This window comes from Notothenia coriiceps, unplaced genomic scaffold (genome assembly GCF_000735185.1).
Source record: "Notothenia coriiceps isolate Sejong01 unplaced genomic scaffold, NC01 NC01_scaffold00038211, whole genome shotgun sequence".
NCBI lineage: Eukaryota > Metazoa > Chordata > Actinopteri > Perciformes > Nototheniidae > Notothenia > Notothenia coriiceps.
In genome coordinates this window covers 110469-135884 of record NW_011370912.1, presented here as the reverse complement: position 1 = coordinate 135884, position 25416 = coordinate 110469, and the positions used below count along the sequence as shown (strand labels likewise).

General features: G+C 39.3%; 1 protein-coding gene across 2 annotated transcripts in view; it reads left to right on the top strand.

Annotated features, from left to right (window-relative positions):
* The window catches only part of ppfia2 (PTPRF interacting protein alpha 2), a 50526-nt gene that overhangs the window by 5134 nt on the left and 19976 nt on the right, over positions 1 to 25416 (top strand). The window contains exons 3-17 of one of the 2 annotated variants that reach the window (XM_010797642.1): positions 6103 to 6210; positions 10297 to 10518; positions 12416 to 12562; positions 15298 to 15432; positions 16041 to 16124; positions 16551 to 16682; positions 16795 to 16857; positions 17301 to 17392; positions 18262 to 18394; positions 19486 to 19700; positions 20639 to 20879; positions 22625 to 22654; positions 22776 to 22906; positions 23569 to 23741; positions 24276 to 24363. In XM_010797642.1, coding sequence (XP_010795944.1) covers positions 6103 to 6210; positions 10297 to 10518; positions 12416 to 12562; positions 15298 to 15432; positions 16041 to 16124; positions 16551 to 16682; positions 16795 to 16857; positions 17301 to 17392; positions 18262 to 18394; positions 19486 to 19700; positions 20639 to 20879; positions 22625 to 22654; positions 22776 to 22906; positions 23569 to 23741; positions 24276 to 24363 — 1994 coding nt within the window. Of the gene's footprint in view, positions 1 to 6102; positions 6211 to 10296; positions 10519 to 12415; positions 12563 to 15297; positions 15433 to 16040; positions 16125 to 16550; positions 16683 to 16794; positions 16858 to 17300; positions 17393 to 18261; positions 18395 to 19485; positions 19701 to 20638; positions 20880 to 22624; positions 22655 to 22775; positions 22907 to 23568; positions 23742 to 24275; positions 24364 to 25416 lie in introns of those variants that run through there. The other variant, XM_010797641.1, reaches the window with a different exon arrangement.

Here is a 25416-nt window from a genome sequence, read left to right as displayed (position 1 = left end):
CTGCTCACAGCTGGTTTCATCTAGGATAAAAAAGGTGGGTAATATTCAAATCTCAAGTCAAGTTCGAAACGCTCTGATAGTTCTTTTTAAGCAACATGCCAGAGTAGCGCACCAGGTGTTTTCATTCTAAAATATAGAATTTAAACTGGTACTAGAATATTTTGTTTTAGATGTATTGAGGAAGGTGCAGAAATATCAGACACAACAGTGAAGTAAAAGCACTGGAAACTATGAAATAGCAAACAAAAGAGCTACTTACAGAGCACAAACAATTGAGGACATAGCATGAAACAGCATTTGACAGGAGTTCAAATGTATATATAATGAACATGACATGCTATCAGAAAGAATGGAAAACCAATAAATAACATAAAATAAATGATAAAAATGCTCAGGACAATGCCAGAAGTAAATGGTATACACGTAAGTACAAAAGCAGCCTTAAAAATAATAACTATATATTTCGCGTAGAAAATTATTTGACATTAAAGATGTGTTGCTGTACATGTAAACATGCTCCCAAATTCCCAACTCACAGAACATAACGTACACACGTATGTACTTGCTTGTATGCGGAAGGACATGTAACATACTGTGAAGTTTCTCCTATTAAATGTGGTATTCAACTCCACCCACTTGCTTTAACCGTTATCAGATAGTTGACTATAACAAAATAAGTGATGGTTGTACGATGTGCTTGAGGCGGTATAGCGACAGTCGAGAGTGGACTTTTGCATGTTTTGCACACACACACACACACACACACACACACACACACAGCTCTGAGAACAGCGCCTGCACTGCAGACACTCATGTTCCAGATGAGGGGGGGCCCCTCAGGCTGGCACTTCACAGCCTGTCAGACATGCCAGTCTGACACTCCGGCCTAGAATAAAAGTGGAGAAGGAGAGGAAAAGGAGAGGAGAAGGAGAGGAGAAGAGAAAGGGGAGAGAAAATCAGCTTGGGAAAGGTTGGGTAGAGGCGTGCGGAGTGGGTGGAAGGACAGACAGAGGAGGAAATGCAAAAAGAGCAAGGACAGAAATAGAGACGGCAGGTGGGAAGCAGCGGCAGATTGTGGGTGGGTGTGGGTGTGGGTGTGTGTGTGTGTGTGTGTGTGTGTGTGTGTGTGTGTGTGTGTGTGTGTGTGTGTGTGTGTGTGTGTGTGTTAATGAGTGTTAATGAGTGGGTCAGAGGAGCACGGCTGACAAGGTGTGCAGACGAGAGGAAGGTCCGAGAGGCAAACTGTTCTTTGGTTTTTCGATAGTTGCTTTAGGGTATGAGTTCAAGGCTGCAGTCAAATTGTCAAACAAATTAAGCACTTTGTCTTTTAAGGATTATTATTATTTAGGATTATTGAGGTACTGCAGATGTAATTAATGTGCCTCTAGATACTTCCCCCTGTGCGTTATTGTGATGTTGTTGCATTCAGGCCTTATAAAGGGGGCTACAGTGAGAAATACCTTACTTCATTACCAAGTTTGAAATCAAATTTTTTAAAAAAATGTAAACGGTTGTTTGTGCCAAATCAACATGAATCCCAGATGGCATGATTATAAGAAACTATTTGTATAAATAAAACATATGTATGCATAACTTTTTAGGCCTTCACATTGTGGTGGGAATTTATTTATAAATGAAAAGGATCATTCTGGAAGTTTAGGGAGTTAGGGAGGCCATATCAGGATGTTGAATGTCATACTGTTGGTGCACATAATGTAATAACTAACAACATTGCAACACATCTTCTTAATAAGGAATTTTCCCAATCTTAGTTAAGAAGTGTGAGAAGTAGTACATATAGATAAACATTAGCAAATAAGAATCACACAATGATATTCTTAAAGGTCCCATGTCATGGCCATTTCTACTGATCATAATTCCATTGTTGAGGTCTACTAGAATATATTTATATTGTGCAATTTTCCAAACTCATATTGGTTTCTCATACAGCATCTCTGTATAGTAGAGCTCCGCGGACGTAACGTAGATTGGTCCAAATGGACCAATCCGCGGAGCCGTTACATTACGTCACTATACCCAAATACGTCACTATACCCAAGAAGTAAACAATGGAAAAAGAGAAATCTCCAACGAGGCGTTCTGGGCAGAATAGACAGGTATTTTCTGTGTTAGAGTTTTACTCGCTACAGGGTGTACTTTGAGGGTTTGTGACTTTGCAGACCGTTTACATGCATAAAAACCTTCATAACACACAAGGGGACGGGTAATAACCGGAAAAGCATGACGTGGGACCTTTAAAACATTAAAATGTGTCAAGCGTAACAGTGCCAGATTTAGCTTTGAGCTAATTTCCATCCGCAGTCCCTCACATACAACATTTAAGAAGTTTACATTTAAAGCATGACATGGGACCAAGTAAGTAAGTGAGTGTAATATCTTTCTATTACATACATCTTCTACTGTGCATATCACTATTTAAACATGTTGAATTAAAAATAAATACCATAAGAAGCACCATCCAACTCAGTAAACACCTTATAATGTCATCTTAATTTGATGATTTTGCAACAGTCACTATTTTAATTTAGATTCTGTACGATCAGAAAGGGAGGACATTTTAGAAAAGTAAAAAAAGAATATGACAGGCTGCTTGTTCCAAAAGCATTTATCTTTTACAGCTTCATGAGAACGTCTGCTTTTTAACTGTAAAGTACCTGCCAGACATCTCAGTGGAGGGTGTAGCACTTTGTGGGGTTTCCTCACATTGCACAGGTTAGAGACTGTACATGTGATCGCCTCAAGTGAACAGTTAGCAGTACAGCTGTCAGAGCGGAGGACAGATGAGGGATTGGAACTCCAGGCAGTGAAACAGGATTTCAGAAGAAAAGCCACACTTCAGAGGCTCCGGGGAGGCGGAGCGGTAATTGATTTGTGATGGAGGTCTGAGTCCCCACGGGGGGTTTGACAACGTCATGATGCCAGATGTAATCAGTGACCTCTGACCTCTCAAACTCATGGGTGTTTAAGTGGCCACCAGCTGATTACTGCTGCTGATTGCAATCTGATATTACGGAACAAACTGAAATACCCACTGTGTTGGAATCTATCTGAAGATAAACTGTTCAATTAACTGCTCAACAAACTGTTTATAGGGGACAGTGGATATTAATCAACACTGTGACACTTTTTGTAAAACTAACATGTAAACGTGCTACAGCTAATTTTCACCCAAAGTCTCTTGACAATTAGAAAGAGATAAAATAATAATGGGATAAACACTATAAAAATATTGTATTAAGCAATGTTTGTTCATTGTTGAGTCCAACAATATTCTTTATTTAAAGCCCTTGAAAGCCTTATTTCCCATGATAAATGTTACTTAATGATATTGAATATTCATGACCGAATAGGCAAAAGTACATACAATGTTTTCATTTAATCAGAGATTAAAGTTTAAAAAGTCAGTTTGATTGACATGAGAAGCCTGTTGATACAAGCAACCAACCCAACAACTGTTTTCAGATTTGATTTAAATACTATAATAATTATAATAATAATAATATTAATAAAGTATTTGACATTAGAGGAGCTCAGAAAAACAGCAGATTTAGAAATCTTTCATGCAAAATAAACAAAACTGTGTGCGGAAAAGAGCTTTTAAAACAAATTTTGAAGTTTTACGTTAAAGTGATTTACTAAATTTCTTGAGAAAGATTCATTAGATTTGATTACTATTTTTTTTAAAGAAAGACAGCCATGAGATCACATCTCTATTTAAGATGGAAGACATTGTCGGAGATAACATTTTCTTTTTTTATCTTGCCTGATCTAATCCCGAGTGATAGCTCTCATCTTTTACAAAGGAAACCCCAGGTGACACAGGCTCAGACAAAAACAGAATGAACTCCTTTTGCTCCTAAATAAGAAGTATTTCAGGACTTGTGTATATATGTCTGTGAATATTTGTGTACATGCATTTGCTCCAAAGTGCATGATTGATTGTAATTTAAGCGCCTAGCAACATACTCCCAGCTCTCACCTTGACAAAATCGATTTTTCATACTCTGAGAAACTCCCCCAAAACCCCCCCTTCATTCCTCTTCACATTTGTCCAATCTCTCTTTCATCACATTACCTCAGACAGTCCTCTCCACCCAACACAGAAGTGCTAAGGAAAGATAAGGAAATCACGAAGCGGTGCAGTAAAAAGGCCCGACTCGTGCTACTTGTCCTCCGTCAGATGTCTGCCTTTTGATGAGAGGTAGATCAACCACATAAAAAAAAGAAATTATAGGCGCCATGTTCATTTTGCATCAAACTTCTCCTTCTTTGTACTTTCAGAGCTGGAGGTGCGTCTCCAGCTCATTTGTTGTACCTTTCTGTGAGGGGTGGGGTTAGTGTTTGATCTGTGAGGTGGAGAAATTACCAACACTCTCAGAATAATGATACCGAAACATAAGTATCCCCAGAGTTAACCCTGTGCCTTTTGAATGGGAGATATTATTCCTTCATTGTCCCACCTTTCAAAATTCATGACAATGCCATGTCTGTAAAATCATTTTAAGATTTGAGTTCAAACCAAATTATGTCAAAGTGACTCGAGGTCATTTTAACAGTCTCATTGAATTCCCTCCCTTCCTAAGGAGGAGCATATTTGTATGCGTTTTTGAACAAAGCTGACTTTCAAGTAACTGTAATGTCAACTCCTTTTTAAAACAAACTGTATCAATACTGCTTGGAAAGACCTTTTTAAGAAAATAGAACAACAGAGGAATAACATGCAGATTTTTAGAGTCCTGGGGTTTTCAGAGATTTAAGCGTTTCCAAAGCTATTGGAAATGTATGGAGTGGAGGAAGCATGATTCAGCTGTAACTACATCATGCTAGCAGTACAGAATATATACTATCGTTTGTATTAGCTGTTGTGTTCTGGAGTTTGCTACTGTATAGCTATTGCTGAACCCATTAGTGGACTAATGGATTAGTGGACTAATGGATTAGTTGATGGAAAAACTCAATAATCTCCAGCTATTTTAAATATTGATTCAATAAATTGTTCAAGCAGATTGGCAGTAACTGATGTTTCCAGATGCCCAAATATGGAGCTGCTTTTTCTCTGTTTGATTTCATTTTAACGGGAATATCTTTGGGTTTGGACTGACAAACAAAACAAAACATTGGAAGGCATCTCTTTTTAGAAACTGGGATGGGCATTTTTCACACTTTCATACATGTTAAGGCAAAACCAAAACTTATAAAAAAAAATAGTCCTTAGTGTCAGACCTGCTTACTGTACCTCTTTCATTCAGTTTTTCAGATTATGATAACGCAATGTAAGCGTTGTTACTCAATTGTTAATTCTATGTTACAAGCCAACATTCACTAAAAACCAAGGGAAAAGAGATAGACTAACTGACTGCCACAAATTGCAAACAAAAGTATATCCTGAGGTTCGAGGGAAGTGAGGCTGTGTGATAAACCAAATACTGTAGTGTTATTCAAATATGCGTTGAAGTAAGAGGAGGGTGTCTCGCAAGAAGTTGACATTTTTGCTCAGTTACAATGATTTGTCTCAATCCCACAAGTGTCATGTTCTTGAAAGTCTTATTTTGGAAAGTACGAGAGGCACCACAAAGTCTCAGGGTCGTCAAGTTATTTATTAAAGACAAGTAGCGGCCAAGTCTTTCTCTTCCTGGCGATGAGGAGAGCGATAATCACATGGTGTCAGTTGATGAAAAGGCTACTGTAATTACGGTTGTTGTCGGTCACCCCTCTGACAGCATTATGACTTAAGGACAGTATCTTAAGGTAGTGAAACGAGACACTCTGTCCACACAACATGATAATTACAGTGATTGTATCAGTGCTCACGTTCTTCAGCTTCATGCCGCTTAAAGCCATCTTCCATACATTCCTGTAGAGAGGGACATACTGTCATTAACTGGTGTTACACAAGAACAGTTATTGATGCTGATTTCATGTTCATGATGTTTAAACATGTTCTGCTTGTGTCACAAAGCCACATTGAAGGAAATGCAATAACACATATTAAACCGTTTTTATCTCGGCTCTCTTTAACTGCAACATAAACTTTGTGTGTCTATTTCTGCTCTAATCTGTGTTCTTGTTGCCGTCCCGCAGATAGTGGCCTTACGGGAACAAAATGCTCACATTCAGAGAAAAGTGGCTTCCGGGGACGGAGAGGACATACTGGAGGGCAGTGAGGCTCAACAGAGTCTCCATGGCAAGGTGAGACCTCTCTGACCACACTGATAAAATATATTTTATGTTTTAAACATATCAATGGACAAAACTGTTTTATTCCCTTACTTTGGCGGCAGTGTAGGAGGAGAGTCTTTTTACCATTTGGCATTTGTCAGCAGACTGGAGTTGGTAAAGCTCAGTATCAATTTAACAAGGCAAAAAAGTTGTTTATTAAGCTCACACAGCAGATATAACACAAAATGAAATCTGTTTATCAAGCAGGCATTTTACCGATTTGGTTTGCCAAATGTACCCAGTACAAGAAACTACCATAAACCTCATAACTAGTAGAAAACAAATCTTACATTTTAGACTGACTAGTACAATTGTCAAAAATGTGTCTTAATATGACTCAAACTAGATGATCTTTTCATTCGTCTAAGTAGGAGCTTAAAATAGGAACACAATAAAAAAATGTCATTCCTGAACAGGACAAGACATACAAGCAACACACTGTATTTACTATTCTCAATTCATTGGACATAAACCTTAAATTGTCACTATGGATCTGGATGCATTGAAAATCTTTTTTTTTAAATAATGTATATATGCACAATATCAAAAAACCTCATATTTATTTATCTTTTAAAGATTAGGTCTAAGTTTTAATTTATTTTCTTCAAGTTACCTCAATGTCAAAATCACAGTTTATTGGTATTACAGACTGCTCAATGCGTTCCTTCTGGTGTTTATTTGCCAGTATAAAATCTTAAAAAGGTTTCCATACATTCAGCCCTGCTGGTTGTGAAGGTGACCCACAGCGAGAAGTGACCTCAGCACTCTGATATTATGCAGCAGCACACGTGGACCTGCATAACTGAATACAAATCTCTCTCTGGTTATTAATTTATATACAGAGGAGTAACTGCTTCCACATTAACAAAACTGACACCACATGAGAGTCCAAAACAGCTGACCCCAAATCCCACAGCAGAAATCCTTCAAAATGCAGACACGGCATCTACATGTTACACAGGATACCTGGGTGGATCAATGGAGAGGCTTTGATGACTTACTGGAGGGGGAGAGTTGGGGGAAGAAAGTCAGGTGATGGCTAGAAAATTAAGTCGACTGTGGCTGTGAGGGAGTGTGGTCGTCTTTCAACCAGAAGGTTGTGGGTTCGATCCCAGCCCATGCAGTCAACATGTCGATGTATCCTTGGGCAAGATACTTAACCCTGAGTTGCTCCCGATGGCATGGCCAACGGTGTGTGAATGTGTGTGAATGTTAGGTCCTAGAGTAAGGTACACTGCTCTGTATGAATGGGTGTGAATGGGTGAATGACATGTAGTATGTAAAGCGCTTTGAGGGGTCTTAAAGACTGGATAAAGCGCTATATAAGTACAGTCCATTTAAGTCAAAATGTACTTGAGATGTAGATGAACAGCTGCAATGTGTTGAGGTGAGCCGCAGTGACTGACAGGGATCAGATACAAAATGATATCATTTTAAGGTGACACTTGAAATTATAGAGACACTTGCAAATGACAATGGAGTACAAAACGTAAACTGAATTTTAAACTGAAAAGACGAGATTTAAAACCTTAAACAATTATATCTGAATCTGAAAACATAAAATCTTTAAAAAAAAATACCTCAAATATTGTATTTTATATGAAAGTAAAAAATGAAAATAATAACTATATTCAAAAGGTCGAAAAAATATTCAAATTGAAAAAGAAATTCAAACATTTTTATATTGAACTCCCAGTTTCATTTATTTCTTTCAAATGATCAAACTATTAACTTAGATTTAGTTCTATATAGTAAATAATGATGAGAATATATAATCAGACCCCTTTAACTAAAATATAATTTGAATTAGAATTGAAATCAAACATTTTTACTATACTTAACAAGTCATTGCTGATAAGAGGAAACCATAAAGTGCATCTTTGGATGGACGGGGAAAACAGAACTGAATTGACAGCGGCTGTCATCAAGGAGAAGAGCGTGGACGCAGAAGTGAACGTCTCCCCTCTCCATCTCACGTGTCCTTCAGGCGTCATTAATGTGACAGGTGGAGAGGGCTGAGTGAGAGGGGGGGCAGGAGTCAGAGTCAAGAAAGCTAAGCTCATGAGGAGCGTATTGACCCATGGAGCTCTCAGACCTTCAGCACAGACCTGGATCTGCTGATAAGCAGCTAATGCAGTGTGACAGACAAAGCCCGCTTCACCATTTTCATTTTTTATTCGGTAAACATCCAGCAGGTCCTGGAATATTTGTATCGACCATCACTCTTATAGAACAGATTGACTGGCTTACTCTACACCTAACTGAAGCAAAAAGAGAAAATTATAGTTATATAGAGGTAGATTTCCTTAGACATTGTGCCTAACCAAAAGTTGTAAATGTTAAATAACATATTCACAAATGCCTTTGATTGACTCGTTGGTTTGAACAGTATTCACATTTGTTTTATATTTGAGTGAGTCACTGTCAAATAAACCCCACTGAAAAATAGGCCTCTACCAATGGGAGGGTCAGCAGTTATCCCCAGCCAAATTTTGCAGAAACAAAATATATTTGCTCATGTGGGTGTAAAACTTCTCTCAGGTAATACAAAAAGAGAACATTCAAACTATGTGTTATGAAGCAGGTGTTTAAAATGTTATAGGACTAAATAAATATTGTTTCCGCATTTGCAAAATGTATCCTCTGTGGGACTGTTAAGATATTTTTACAATAAAATCTAGCTAAAACCTATAAATTGGCTCTTTTTATGAGAGTGCCGGGGCAGTGATATTCAAATCGGTCGTCTGATTTAGTGGGTCTCGTTCCCTGCCCGGGTTTATCATTGATCACAGGCAGCAGGCAGAGGACCCAATTAGATTTGCCCTCACAGATGGATGGCCGAGGACAGGCAGCTGGGCCTGAAACACCAGAGAGACAGAGAGAGAAATCACGATACTCAATCTTTCCACTTGCTTTACCATAATTACATTTGAACTTAAAGACCAAGTGTTGCTATTTAAAAAGCGTTTAGTTTAGCTGATATCACAGAGTTGTTTTCTGATGCCTCAAATCCTTCCTCAAGTCAGATCTTTCTAGTTTCCCCATCATTAATCTACCTCATGCAGAGACCCGTGCAGTGAGAACTCAGCGAAACCTAATCATATTTCTAATGCAAGTGTCAAAGCAATTTCTCCAATGGAGTCTGGAGTGATTCTCAGTCGTCTTTGTCACCATCTGAAATCAAAGCAGGGGCAGAGTCGGCTCCCTGACATGAATTTATTAGAGTGCTAATGTGTGTACCTCTCAAAAGAAGAAATAGCATCTGAAGTAGCAGCAAGGCTGATTTCTCAAGGCTTACTTGAAGCGAGAGCATCACAGGAAATCAGAAATTAGTTTTCCACCTGGTTAATTTCCACATGCTAATGTAAGTTAAATACCTATTTCTAGAGTTGGATGTTCAGTTACTTTTAACTTTTAGTTTCAATGTGGATAAAACAGGTTTTCAATAGAGAAATCTGTAAGAAAAAGAGCTGTTCGTGGTATACTTTATTTATTTAAGTGTCCTATACCAAATAATAACAAGCCAAGCATGCACATATTCATCAATGAACACTGCAGCAGTAACAAAGACACTGAAGATGACACTAAAAACCAAGATGAGGACTCTGTAACTGTGTTTTTTTTTGTTTTTTCTATGAACATTTTTAATTTGATCTCATACAGTAGTTGTATGACTTTTTTCGTTATTTGTATTACTTTAAGCCTGATGTATAATAACTTATTTCCCTCAAACATGTTTTATTTATTCGGGAAAAAATTACGACTTTAATCTTTTAAAAATATTCAGACTTTTTATTTGTGTTTTTACTCAATTCAAAAAATGATGACAACTACTTTTTCTTAAAATATCATGATTCTGTAAAAAAAAATACTAAAATTATTACAACTTGTTGATAGTACACTTTGGACTCAATTCACAAATTATAACCAATTTCATCTTTAAAATAATATTACTTATCTATTTCACATTTTTAACATCTTTAAGAAATACAGTTGCCAGATTCCTGAGTAAGCTATTTGTCCAGCTAAAGCTAAAGGTTGCTCCTCTCTCCCCAGCGTCTGTCCAACGGCTCTCTGGAGTCGGTGCACGATGCGGGTCAGGTGGTGGAGCTGCAGGACCTGCTGGAGAAGCAGAACTACGAGCTGGCCCAGATGAAGGAGCGCATGTCCTCCCTCTCGTCCCGGGTCTCCGAGGTGGAGCAGGAGCTGGAGACCGCCCGGAAGGACCTCATCAAGTCGGAGGAGATGAACCACAAGTACCAGAGGGACATCAAAGAGGTTACAGCACACACAGGCTGGGGACAGGGAGAAGCACACACACACACACACACACACACACACACACACACACACACACACACACACACACACACACACACACACACACACACACACACACACACACACACACACACACACACACACACACACACACACACATACACACACACACATTTGCAGGGGAATAATGTTTGCAAGAGAGACATCAAAGACAGCAGTGGCCTAAAAAAAGCTTCTATTTACATATGCTCTCACAATCCCTATTCATGTGTTCCTCACACACACAAACACATAGTTGAAGGCACTTTTTTAAAGTACACAATTATTAAAAAGCCTGTTTCATACAGTTATAAAAATATGCAATAAAAATACCAACAGTTAAGATAAGAGATTCTAAAAACCACAAAACAAGAACAAACACTGAAGCATAGAAAAAAAATGTGTAGCCATACAAAATGGGGTTTAAATGAACTATATATCATTTATAAGCCCTGTACCTTGCAAGAATATTGCTATTGGAGATCATACCTTTTCCGTATGCGCTCCTTAGGAGAACCTCTAATCACATGTGATAGTGTCTCCAATGGCAAAATGTCATACGTTTTTCATGCCATGCTAAAATATGGGGGGCTCTTCATCCGATTAGTTTAGTAGAAATACCGAAGTGTAGGAATACTCTATTAAAAGTAAAAGTCCTGTATTAAAAATGTTACATTGTACAAAGTATTGGCCTCTTAATGTACTTTAAGCGCCAAAAAATCAGCAGATTGGCCCATTCACAATCATATATCTGAATCTACAAAGTAACTAAGGGTACCACATACATGTAGTGAAGTAAAAGTGAAATATTGTAGTGGAAGTACAAAGTAGTAAAGAATTGTACTTAAGTACAGTACCTGAGTGAACCTACTTGGTTATTTTACACCACTGCCAGTAGGCAACCTACAGTATACACATCTCAATGACACACAATGAAACAAGCAGCTACCACTGTTTGAATCTCAAGCACCATTTCAATCTAGAGTTTGGCAATGTAAAGCACCAAAACAGACAGTTTAATGCCACTTTACGGGACGAATGAGACTGTTTGTGTCGTACAGTGCAATTAAGGAGCCCAATCACAAGCCCATTCAGTGGTCGTCAGTTTGAATGCCAGTGAAGAGGACTGAATATGAATACACGCTGATATATAGCCCTCGGCTGGAATTGCTATTGATTGCTAACATTGCAGGCAGACATGATGATTGTGGCCTGGTAAATACGGCCTTATCAGACCAACCCAGTGTTATTACCTCCTCTGAGAGCAGCAGTTTGTTCAGCTCTACGTGGTTTTAAAAAACACAGGCGCATGGGTGTGCGTCATTCAGGAAATGAACTCTCAGAGCCTCAGAGATAATGTTGCCCTCATGTTTCATGGCAGCAGTGTGAGATTGTGATTTCTAATTTATTAAGCTTTATTGTTTATCATTTGGTATTTGACATGTTTCTGGTGTAGATTATACTGTCATGTTATACATAGAGCTAATCTGATAACAAAAACATCATTGCAGCACCGCTTTGTGTTTACATACAAGAACAAAAGTTATTTGTCCACAAATCATGCTGTAATTAAGTTTTAGAGCAGTGTAAATTAATCCTTCTGTGATTATTAAACATAGAATTGCCTTGTTTTTTAAATGTGCTACACAAAAACTTCCCTTACCTAGAATCCGAGCCACATACCTCTCAAATATAAAGCTGAAATATGAAACACACTGTGCAGCAATCAGAAACATACTCTTCAAAATACTTAACACCGGAACAAATTGCCCAAATAGTTTTAAGAATGCTCTCATCTTTGTTTTCATATTTCCGTTTTGCTCTGATTGCTCTGACTATGTGTGTCTGCATGCAGGCCATGTGTCAGAAAGAGGACATGGAGGAGCGCATTGTGACTTTGGAAAAACGCTACCTGAGCGCCCAACGAGAGTCCACCTCCGTGCACGACATCAACGACAAACTGGAGAACGAGTTGGCCAATAAGGAGGCGTTCCTCAGACAGGTCTGTATAATGCAAGAAAATGTTTATAAAGTCCATGTGGATGAAAAAGAGGGTCAGTGGGAGCATCCATACTTGATCATGACATGGCAATCCTTAGAAGTTTTTCAAAATACAGTTTTCTTTTCACATTGTTGCTTCACAAAAAAGTTATGGGTCCAGGTGGCTGAAATGAAATGGACCAATCAGAGCTGAAATGCCTATCATGTTTCCATATAATATAACTGGATTCAGAAAGTAATTAAACATGCAAGCAGCTGGTTGTGCTTCCTGACAGTTAACAAAGCCCATAGAGGTTTGTCAATGAGAAAACCTCTTGACATTGTGTCAAATAAGGTCAGAGGAAATTACATCGAGAAATAATTTTGATGGTTTTTATAAGCAGATGCTCACGGCTGAAAGTCTTCTTTTTAACTTATGAAATGCTGAGTAATACGAACAAACAACGACACAGATTTATTCGCCTTTTGATGATTCTTCGTGATTCATCGCAGCCAATTAGACAAATTGCCTGGCCACAGAAGACTGAGTGACATTTTCATGAGCGCCGGCTTAAGCACCAGCTGAGCTCTGGGAGGATAGAAAGAATGTCACTCTAATATGAGCAGAGGACACCATGAGACACGAAAGCACCCTTTGACTTTGCTGTGAAGAAAGTTGCAAAGACACACAGTATTGACTCTGTTAACGCAATAGGATGATATTTTGCGAAATAAAATGTATTGCGGCGAGTGACATTATCAAATTTGCTCTCATATAGTCCAATAAATATAAATAGATTCATAAATGAAGGCTACAGCCAGCACATGTTAGCTTAGCACGATGAAAAGAAACGGGGGAAACGCCTAGCTTGACTTAGTCCAAAGCTATCAGAATCTGACTTTGAGCACTTAAAGCTCACAAATTAACACAGTATGTCTTTTTTATTCAATCCATACACAAACTGAAGTGTTATGTTGTTACCAAAGAACAGCGTAGTCATTTCCAGGCTTTATTCTAACTTAAGCTAACTTGCTTTTTGCTAACCTAGCCCCATTTATTTTCCTCACGGACGGCAAAAAAAGTCAGAGATTATAGAATTTTAAATAAAAACAATTATCGTGGCTTGATATTGAGTAAGAAAATGTTTTTATGAACCACACAGCTTCTGGTCTTCCAAAACCCGACCAGCAAAAAGACGTGGTGCAGGCACGAAACATACTGCCAATAGAAATACATTGCTTTTAAAATCGTTCTGTGTGACACGAAAAAAAGGGGGAAATCGTGTTGGTGAACACGAATCAATAGATTACATTTTGTGACTTTAACACGAAATGCCATGAGACTGGGTTGAACTGGCTGCTGACCCAAGCAACACATTCACCATGCGTCTAGGAACCTACTCTGGAAATAACCTCCAAAGCCTTTGGGTTCAGCTTCTTCTACCAAACAGAAACACACTTCCTCCTCGCTGGCTGTGTGATGAGTTTACTTGTTGTTTTGCCAGAAACTGAACTAGTCTGCCGGTGTTTGAGGATGGGAAAAAAGGCAAAAATAAAGATGGATGGAAGGGCACCTAGGGGGGAGATCGGAAGCAAAAATACACTGTCATGCTTTCACAGTGTCATCTTAGAAAACATCACACAATACAACACACCGCTGGATGACTCCAGTCTAATTATTGGTTATTGAGCTGCCAGTCCTGATGCTTTTGGGAGCAGAGCATCTGGCGCTGGAGGGAAAGGCTGCCAATCCAGCCCCAAAAAAAGAGTCTTTAAAGTGATCAGAGCCCGAGGAAGGCAGAGAAAAAAGTCTCGACACGCAATAGGGAAATAAAAAGTTCTTGTTGGCAGCGTCACAGTGCATGCTGGGATTCATTTCCACCTTCTAATCTATTTGAATGCTTAATAAGGGCAATTACCGGTTTCTGCTGACTAAAAGTTGCCATTGTCACTCTTGGCAAGTGCCGGGCTGCTGCTATTCTCACTCTGTCATGGTGCTATTTTAGAGAAGGGTTGAGGCTCGCTGCCAATGCCTTCAGTAGCCAGTACTCCTACGAAAGATATCTGTGATTCTATTTCTACCAGGCCATGACGCTCTGCTGACATTATAAAGATAAACACACATTCACAGAAGTCTCTTTTATTTATAAAATGGCTGTTATAAGGTGAAGAAAACACAAATATCATATACTACAGTATTCTCAATTTAACTTCACGGAAATGCTGGCATTTATTTTAAACAAGCTATTGAAAAATACTACTTATTTCTACTTTCAACTGTTTTACAATAGCCATCATATTTTGGTAAGAAATCTCCTTGTTTCTTTTATATATTCTAGTTTTATTTGATTTCTGTGCTTATTGCTGTAATTGCAAGCTCATCACTTATGCAAATACATAAGGGTTAACATTTTAAATAACAAAGCAAGCACACTAATAAAATCAAATAAGTACACATCCATGGTAAAACCATTTTTTTTGTGCAAGAAAAATGAAAGAAGATTCTGGAAAATGCATTTCTCTTTATTTTCTTGTGTTTTGTTTGAACAGAAATATAATTTTCACTCACTAAGTCAGTTTCTATTCTAACTTTCGTGCTTCCAATGTAAAGCTACTGTTGATACAACTACTAATAAAAGGCTTGAAAGACATAAGATGTTAAGACAATTCCACACAAATTCTATGGGAGAAGTAGCAGTTTGCAAAATCTCGTAAAGCTTCCAAATGAATATCTACTTATGTTGTGTGTGTGTGCAGATGGAGGAGAAGAACCGGCAGCTACAGGAGAGGCTAGAGCTGGCAGAGCAGAAGCTCCAGCAGACCATGAGGAAGGCGGAGACGCTGCCCGAGGTGGAGGCTGAGCTTGCACAAAGGATAGCAGCCCTCACCAAGGTACCAACACACACGTACCTAAACACACATACTGTTGACACATTCCCATAGGTGCGCTCGTTTCTTCATGTTTTCTATACGTGAGTGTAAGTGTATACGTGGTGTCATGTCATGACCTTTCAACATGTCCCTCTCCTCTCCCTCGGCCACATAGTCTGATTCCAGCTCCTCCTCCTCCCCCGATGATTATCACTTTGTTATGGAAGCTAAACTCGAAGACATGAACTCCATTCTTAGGAAGGTAGTCCCGCAAGGAGTCACAGCTAATGCCAATATTGTAGAGAGCAGATTTCATTCATTTATCTTATTATTGTTTTTGGTGGCGAGCGTGTTTCCTGGGGCTCTGGCTGTTTCACCACGGGACAGCTGCATGGCTAGCCTGGCTGGAGCTCTCTTCCTCTTTCATTCTGTCCTTTTTAGTGGCCTCCTTCTCCATCTAGCTCTCTTTCCTGTCCTGCTTTAAAACAATAAACATCCATCTTTGAGTTATGGGTGGAGGCTTTGGCTTGTGTCGTCGCCACAGCTTTTCTTTGTTGCTCTTAGCCTGTCAAACATTCAGATCATCGTGCCCTCTTTTGTCCTGTGTGTGCTGTTTCTTCCATCTGTAGGCGGAAGAGCGTCACGGGAGCATTGAGGAGCGAATGAGGCACTTGGAGTGCCAGCTGGAGGAGAAGAACCAGGAGCTGCTGCGGGTGAGTCAGCGAGGAGAGGATATGCCAGGCAGCCACGCCCGCTGCAGGGGCACGACACACTGTCTGCTTCATCACACTGACACCAAATCCACGTTTCACACTCTCAGTTCGTCAAATACTCACAAAGGTTGCAATACTGTGCTCCTTATTTTAGATCACATTAGCATCAGCTGTACTGTATGTCTTAACAATTATTTCATTAATTCAAGACTAGACATTTCTTGTTACCATAATATTGTTGGCAGTAAACCTTCGAGTTTATTCTTTGAGGTCACAATATTTGTTTACTTCAAACACAGTATTTCTGGTTGTACCTTCCTCAGCTGGTAAACTGATGCAATAGATTTTGGGGGTTCATGTTTAGAAAAAGTCAGTTGATATGACCTTGAAATATAACTCTTCAATGGTTTCCTTGACTGCCTCCAGGCTCGACAGAGAGAGAAGATGAATGAAGAGCACAACAAGCGTCTGTCGGACACGGTGGACCGGCTCCTCACAGAGTCCAACGAGCGACTTCAGCTCCATCTGAAGGAGAGGATGGCAGCGCTCGAGGAGAAGGTTCAAGATGGCTGCTATTGTCCTTGGAAACATATCTATTAGCTGTGTCAAGTGAATGTCAGGAAGAGGTGGGATTTTTCCCCTCTAACTTTTTTCTCCATTTTCTTTGCAGAATTTGTTAATCCAAGACTCTGAAGGTTACAGAAAACAGTACGAAGATTCAATCCATGTCAAAGTAAGTAAGCTCTTACATCTATATAAGGTTGCTTCATTAATCTATTTTTAATGGGAAGATAATCAGGTTGGTTGTGGGCATTTACTTTCTTTTTATTAATATCTGAAGTTATATCAATCAATCAATGTTTATTTATATAGCCCAATATCACAAATGTTACATTTGTCTCAGTGGACTTCACAGTTTGTACAGAATATCAGTATGACAATACGACACCCTCTGTCAAGTTATATGCTCATAATTTTAATGCGTAAGTATTTTCCAAGCAGCATGTAAATATTCAGCAATGTGAAGATAATAAGCCACAATGGCTCTCAGCTATGTGACTCCACAGTGTCGACGGGCAGCAATATTAATAATTCACGATATGATAATCATTCTTTAGAGTTTAATATCATAGACGGGTTCTATAATGGCGTCTTTTGTCAAATTGTTTTGTGCAGACACATCTGGCAGAGGAGATTGATAAACTGAGATCAGAGCTGGACCAGTTCAGATTGAGGGCAGGATCCCTCACAGAACCCACCCTGTCACGGTAGGTTGGCTCAGTGTGTGTGTGTGTGTGTGTGTGTGTGTGTGTGTGTGTGTGTGTGTGTGGGGGTTTGGATTCTATGTTTTTTGCAGGCTAAGTATACTATAGAATTGAAGCCATATGAGATTTCAAACCACTTGACCCTGAAAATCTTCACTATACAATTGACTGTCGGCTACGTTTTACAGACAGATAGACTAAGGAGAGGCTTTCTGTGCCTCATCTGGTGATAACATATATTTTACTTCTTAAAAATAACTTTTCATATGATATTTTACATAGCTATTACAGTTAAGAAAGCATCTCCATTACTTTGTTATTTGGTGACATTGCCTAAGATTCAATACAAATCTAATAAAACCTGTTTTTAACATGCAAAAGATCTTCTCCCAGCAGAGGTGCTTTTATTGTATCCGTCACTGATGAAAGAATTTGCTCTGCGCTATTGTTAGAATCACTGCTTTCGCTGAACTCTCCGTATCTATTCTTGGAATATCTTTTTTTCCTGCTACATGAAGATCTAATATTACATCCCTGATGTGTTGACAGTAGCTGGCTTCATCTCCTGCATACACTATACAAGCAATTTGCAGCAATTGGGGCATACATAATGCTCGCTGATCCTTCAAAAGTACACTGTACACAACATGATTGTTACAACTATTACTGCACTTGAAGAACCAAAACATAAGATTTGATTGGTTTGTCTGCATAGCTGAAATGTTTGCCTCATCTTTTGTAATCAATCAACATCTCAGGCACAGTACCTGCATAGGATAAATCTCTTCTTTAATGTATCTAGATGTTTTTATGAACCCACATTCATATTAAGTTGACATGTAGGATTACTATGGATTTTATTTTTCTCTCAGGTCTCATCTGGACACATCAGCTGAGCTCCGATTCTCGTTGGGATCGCTGGCTGAAACCCAGTCGGACCACTACCGCTCAGCCAAGGTCATCCGGCGGCCGAGGAGAGGTCGAGTGGGTCTGCATGAAACCAAGGTGAGGCAGGGAGTCTTCTTCATAATAATTTGTGTTATCCATTAAGATACAAACAAAAAAAAGCAAGAATCCTGCGGGTACATTAGCTTTGAAAAATTATTTTAAGCACTTCTGCATTAGTTTCTTAACCTTTTCTAAATATAATTTTTCTACTTTCGCTATTTATAAATTCCCTGTTGTAAGCTCTTTAAGTTAGAAGTTGGCACATGCAGTAGAACAAAATCTTGAGAACTTTGAGGCCGTAGCCAATTCTTAAAGTCTCCAATATATTTCAGGTTCAATATGAATTAAGGGCAATTTGACCTGCATTATGATATGCATAGGGAGAGATAAAGCCAAGTTTAAGTTTAAAAGGAGATCTGGTCTGTCATACTTTTGCTGGATCATCTCATTCGTGCAGTTTTGGTGACGAGAGACCGGGCTGGCGTAGGATTTTCTATGTTGTTACTGCGAAATGTATCATCACCAAGAGAGTAAACAGTGGAGGAGATCAGCTTGTCTCATCTCTTTTTAAAGTGGCACACAGTTTGATTTAATGAGCCAGCAGGGGAAGAGTCCAGACAAGCCTCTCCCAGGAAAAAATTACTTCTGTTCAGCAAATATCAGTGTGCTGTGCAGAACAAACCATGAATCATATCGTGTCCCTTTAAAGCTAAATTAAAACCTTAAAGTACTTAACAAACATATTATGTTGCATGCCTATTATGTTGAGACATTAAGGACATAGAAGTAAGTTATGAGGATAATTTTGTTTGCTACAAGTAAGGTGTAAATCAAATGTGTTTCCATAATGTTGTCTGTAATGTGTTTAATTAAGTTATTAGGAAACTAGTTAAGTTAAGTTTAATTTACTTGCAGAACAAATGTATCATACAAATATTATAAGAACATAATTTAGTCACTTTGGATAAAAGCGCCAGCTAAATATATTGTATTGTAATTACCTAGTAGCTTCTAATAAAAAGTCTCATTAGAGGACAGACATTTTTTTTGATTAAATTAAGGAAATATGTTTGAGTTACCTTTGGATAACTGCAATTCCCCCAATATTTGAAATGTATTCAATTGAAATCCCCTGTGTTCCTGTGCAGGCTAAATCTCTGGGGGAGCATGAGTGGCGTTCGCAGCAGCTCGGGGTTTTGGGCCATCACTTCGAGAGCGACACGGAGATGTCGGACATCGATGACGACGACAGGGAAACGATGTTCAGCTCCATGGACATGCTCTCACCCGGCGGACACTCTGACGCACAAACGCTGGCCATGATGCTGCAGGAGCAGCTCGACGCTATCAACAAGGAGATCCGGTACCTGACACAATGTTCAGTTAATATTAATGTGCTCCTATTCTGCTTTAAATCAGGTTCGCACTTGACGTGTTTTAAAGATTAATTCCCAGGAAGCTGTGCATTTTTCTTTTGTGTTTGACCTAGGAGATTACTCTTTCTACATGGCTTTTTGGAATTTCACTGTACCATCACTCTTCCTGTTTATGAAACCATAGACACTAAATGTTTCAGGAAATCTGCGTCTCGCTTGTTAATGCTGTAATTACCTTGTGCTGATAAGTATTCATAACCCCACTGAGGCTCTGCACAGTTCTTCATTTCAAGGGTTCTTAATGTGACTTTTGGTCTTGGCTAATTTACATCCCAATCGATAGACACAGTGCCACATTTCTTTCAGGAAGAGTTCATTTAAATCTGATGGCAGATAGGGATCATGACTGCAAGGAGTCTCTGCTAATTACAAAGTTAAACCCTCGGTATGGCTGAAACTAATCTGACTTTTAGCCTTTTATCTCCTCACTTTGGCCTTGAATTAGCCCGCCTTATACTGTAGGTAATTAATGGAGTTTGTTACATAAATCTCCAGAAATCTACCTCTAAACTATGTAGACGAGATACTGATTAAAAGATTCCATTTTTATATTTCAAGCTGGAAAATATCGCAATTGGATGTTACAATTTCTGTATTGCAAGATGTTCCTTTTATTTATTACCTTTGTTTGTCCATACATGTATTATCCCTTTAACTAAATTAAAGAATCTCATTTCTTTACAGGGTGAATAAGTGACGTGCTAAATCTGAAAGCAGTTTTGTTTTTTAAGTGGAGCAAAAAACATAAAGCCCACATAAATAAATACAAATTATTATACAAAACGCTCAAAATAATTATTAAAGGAATACGTTTCATTTAAATTATAATTCATCAACTAATTTATAATCTGAATCATCTTCGAAGGCTGATCCAGGAGGAGAAGGAGTCGACGGAGCTGCGGGCGGAGGAGATTGAAAACCGGGTGGCGAGTGTCAGCCTGGAGGGCCTGAACCTGGCTCGCATGCACCACCACGGAGCCTCCATCACCGCCTCAGCCACCGCCTCCTCCCTCGCCTCCTCCTCCCCGCCCAGCGGACACTCCACCCCCAAGCTGGACCCTCGAAGCCCCGCACGGGACATGGAGCGCATGGGGGTCATGACACTGGTGAGCTGCTGTACTACATGTAGATCTCCTCTCCATCACCACAGGACTCACCTGTCCATGACCTGAAGGTTCAGGAACAGATTGACTAGCATATTACTCATTCTATTTGTTTTTAAACTGTCAAAACGTGTTACTTCTTATAAAGTATACTCATCTAATCTAATTTAATCTAAACCAAATCAGCATTTTCTTGGATGTTACAATAGGATACAACAATAGAATAACTTTTAGTTGAAGCGTTATTCAGCAATTTGTATTTATTTTGTAAGTAAGACACATTATTACATCAATTGGGTCAAACTCATACAGAGAAAGGGTGTTTGAGATATCACAACTGTAATTTTTTGAACTGATTCCCATGTTTAAAGTGTATACATATATTGATACATTCAAATGTTCGATTGTATACATATTTTGATATTAGAATGTCCTTCATTTAAGTTAGCCGTAGGTAACGCCAGGCAGATTAAAACATCTTAATCTTTAGGTGGTGCCCTTGTTTTAGTTTTTTGGAGTCTAGACATGTTTTGACTAGGGGTGAATATGTGTATGAGCAGTCAAAGAAGCAGGTAAATATGCAGAAGCGAGAAGACTATTTGCTTGTATTTTTCATCTTCTGTTTATCTTGGCGAGCCTTACAGTAAGCCTCCAGTTTTGTAAGATATCAAGTCCAGCATCCAGAAGCCTCCAGTTTTGTTGCAAAAAGAAATCCATACAAAATCAACTATATTATTACAAGAGCAACCGCTAGTTTGAAAAATGACCTTGTGAGGAACCCAATTACAAAACATGTCTGACTCTTATTTGTAGTGCTGTGATTTACGTCCTTAAGGGATTTGCTTTCCTCACATCACACAGTGGTGTTGATTTGAGTTTGAGATGTATTTTCATACCACTTTTGTAAGTAAGTGGAGTTACAGTATGTGTTTTCTAGAATGTGTATCTCACTTCCTTGTGCAAACGATACCATATGTCCATAGCAGCTTATGTATAATGCAACTCGATAGTCACATTACGTTTCTTGCAGTTCCTCTAAGAATAGAAAATGATATGTTCACACTCCAGATGTGTCCATTACCTAAATAGATATTAACATATGTTCCCATAATCCACCAGAACAAAAGATTATGTGTGCTTTATCCAGAAGCTTTAATGGAGCAATGCTTTGATTGTATTAATCAGTGAAACAACATGCTTACCTTTATTCTACTTTATTGATTTATGAGTTGATGCTGTGGTTTTGGACAAAGGCTCAAGAGCATCGTAATGTGAGGGAATAATTCTGTCTTTACTCCTAGAAATGTAACCTTTTCTGTGTGTTGACGTTTACGACCAACCCTGGCTCTGGTATCTCTCTTAAGGAATGGGAGGCTCCAGCCATCTTGATAAACCAGTTCAACTCTCGGTCACAAAATGGTTTACGGCTGTGGGAACGCTGGCTTCAAGGCCATTAAGGGTCAGACGCAAGTGATTGAGGGTGCCCAGCTGTTTAGTCTATCTCCCCAAATATGTTGTTTACTCTCTGTAAAATAGTTAAAAGGTCTATCGAGAGATAGGCTGGGCAGAATTGACATGGCAACCCACCAGTGCAGTCAGAACCTTTTGCTGCTGTGACTTGTGATATGAATTCTCCGGCCGTTAACTTGTAATAAACATCATTGTTTGACTTTTATTATCAACATGAAAGTGATTTTTATCCCTTCTTTAAATAATACATTTTGTGTTTTCTTTTCTCTGCCCAACAGCCCAGTGACCTGAGGAAGCACAGGAGAAAGGTACACACAGTATCAACTCACTGTTTAATAATATGATCGCTGTGACAACACCTTAGATAAATGGGTGATTCACAAACCGAGGGTCACGTCTAACGCCCCGTTCTTCCTCTTCGTCCCTCAGATAGCAGCGGTAGACGAGGACGGCCACGAGGACAAGGCCACCATCAAGTGTGAGACGTCCCCCCCCACCACGCCCCGCACCGTCAGAATGACACACACACTGCCAGCCTCCTCGCACAACGACTCACGAGGGTAGGCGTCAGCTGTACAAACATAAATGTTTGAAATCCTGTTGTCGGAGTCTGGTATTAATTCATGTTTAGACTTCTTACTGCTACTTTCATAACTATTTATTTAATTTACCAACTGATAAAGAGAGGTTTTATCTGATTGTATCTCTATCTCGGTTGCTAATAATAGTCTTTCTTGTAAAAGTGTAAGGTTGATATGGATGGGAAATAAGATGTGTTATTCAGAAGTAGCTGGAATTCTGGGAGGCATAATTTTAACGTCCACTAGAAATAATCTGGGTACTTTTTCAAACATGAAGCACAGGCAGTAGAAACTGTATTACATGAGTCTTCAGTAAGAGCGTGGATAAATAGGCTTAGAAAAGCAAATTCGGGGAAAGTGGCAAATGCTGCAAAAAAGAAATGGTAAGTAAGGTGATGATTCTTGAAGAGAATAACTCTCTATTCTCATAATTATTCAAAAATAAATATTTTTCACAAGGGTATTAATGATGATCTAAAGATGTTGACCTTTGAGAAATAATCTGACTCTGAAATGTATAAAAAGCTTTACCCATGTTCTGTGTGTGTGTGTGTGTGTGTGTGTGTGTGTGTGTGTGTGTGTGTGTGTGTGTGTGTGTGTGTGTGGTTGTGGTTGTGTGTGTGGTTGTGGTTGTGTGTCAGGATGGGGTCCTCTCTGGAGGCGGAGGGCGGCAGCGTCGGCAGCAGCCAAGACTCCCTGAGCAAGCAGCCAAAGAAGAAGGGCATCAAATCCTCCATCGGACGGCTCTTTGGCAAGAAGGAGAAGGGCAGGATGGGACATATGGCACACAGACATGTCATGGTAGATCCACAAGGTGGGCGCTGAGTCATGCTTTAACAATAAGGATGCTGCAGATTAATCATACAACAAATTGCCATGTGGTATAAAAATTGTGTTTTTTTTACAGGAATGAAATAAAATAATGTAGTGCAGTAACATTAGGTCATCCATCACATATACAATCCTACATACTTGTTTGAAAAACTATTTAATAGTTCTAAAAATCAATGCTTTACTCTCGTCAAAATCAAGAGAGTCCTGGGATTTTTAAATGAGTTTTGCTTAATTTACCCAATAATCTGACTAACACTAATAGATTGATTGCTGATATACAATATAAAACTATTGAAATGTGTCAATGATTCAGGACTTTTATTCTATATCTTTAATTTAACTTGTTGAAACCTGTAAAAATGTATCAAAACCTGATAAGAAATTGAGGGAAAAATATAAGTTATTATTGTAATCATAGGCAAATATAATCACAAAAAAAGTATTGTGTTCAGTTAGTATTAACTGATATCCGGTTAGTATTAACTGATATCCGGTGTCTCTCCTCTTCTCTCAGCCACCATGATGGACCCAGACTCGGGCCAGGAGATGGGCGTGGGGAAGCTGGGCACTCAGGCTGAGAAGGACCGCAGGTTAAAAAAGAAGTAAGCTTTGTCCTCAGAACCACATCACTATTCCTCAAAGCAGACACACACTGGTCCCTTAGCAGAGTCTTCAGATACACAGCTACAAATATTAAGTTCATGGTCACATTTAAGCTATGTGTCCAATGTGACCTTTGACACAGACAGAGGCTATCTCCCTCTCCTCCTGTGTTTACCTCCAGCTTTCTCTCTCTGAAAACACAGCTATGCAATAACATCACCCCCTCTGAGGGAGGATCGATAGAAAGCAGGAGCCGGATCAGACTCCAGGAGCACAGATCGGCCTCGCTGTATTCAGACGCCATATCAGACTATTGATCCAGGCTGAAAACACTATTAATCTCACACAGATACTTTGGGAGCTATAGAAGCCTCGCCCATAGATTACACTCACACATCAGGCGTGGTCTGCCCTGCAGGAGAAGGAGGAAACCCCTTTTGCAAATCTTTCAGCAGGAGTGTGTGTATGTGTGTGTGCACATTTGCCCATGCCCCTGTGCCAAATGATGAATGTCATTTGCTCGAAGTGCACATTGAGTTGTCATGACGATTAACTTTGCCTCCCATGTAGTCAATAGAGAGTATCGTGTGTTGTACGTTGACAAATGTGTTGTTTTTCCTCCACGGCACTGACCTCTCCATAGCAGTGTTTCCAGGATTAAGGCCGCACCACCACCTTGCATCTTGGCGCCTCCTCCACACTGCATGCCATTGAGCTGCCTGCACTATACTTCCATTTCAGCATCTTGATCGATCAATACCGCTGTGGTTTCTCATTGTGTGTTTTCTGCTCTTATTTATCTTCAAAGAGGTGACCTGAATGTATCTGAGCATCTGAATGTAAGGCCGTGGAGGGGGTCTTGCTGTGTTTCAGTGCATTTTCTAATTTCCTCTGCTGCACGAGATGTGGTCAGGACTGCATTGTAGAAGACGACTTTTTTTAATTGTTTGACCGGTCTACAGATGCTCCTGTAAACAAATGTCCTCCATTGTGAGATCTGTGTGTGTGTGTGTGTGTGTGTGTGTGTGTGTGTGTGTGTGTGTGTGTGTGGG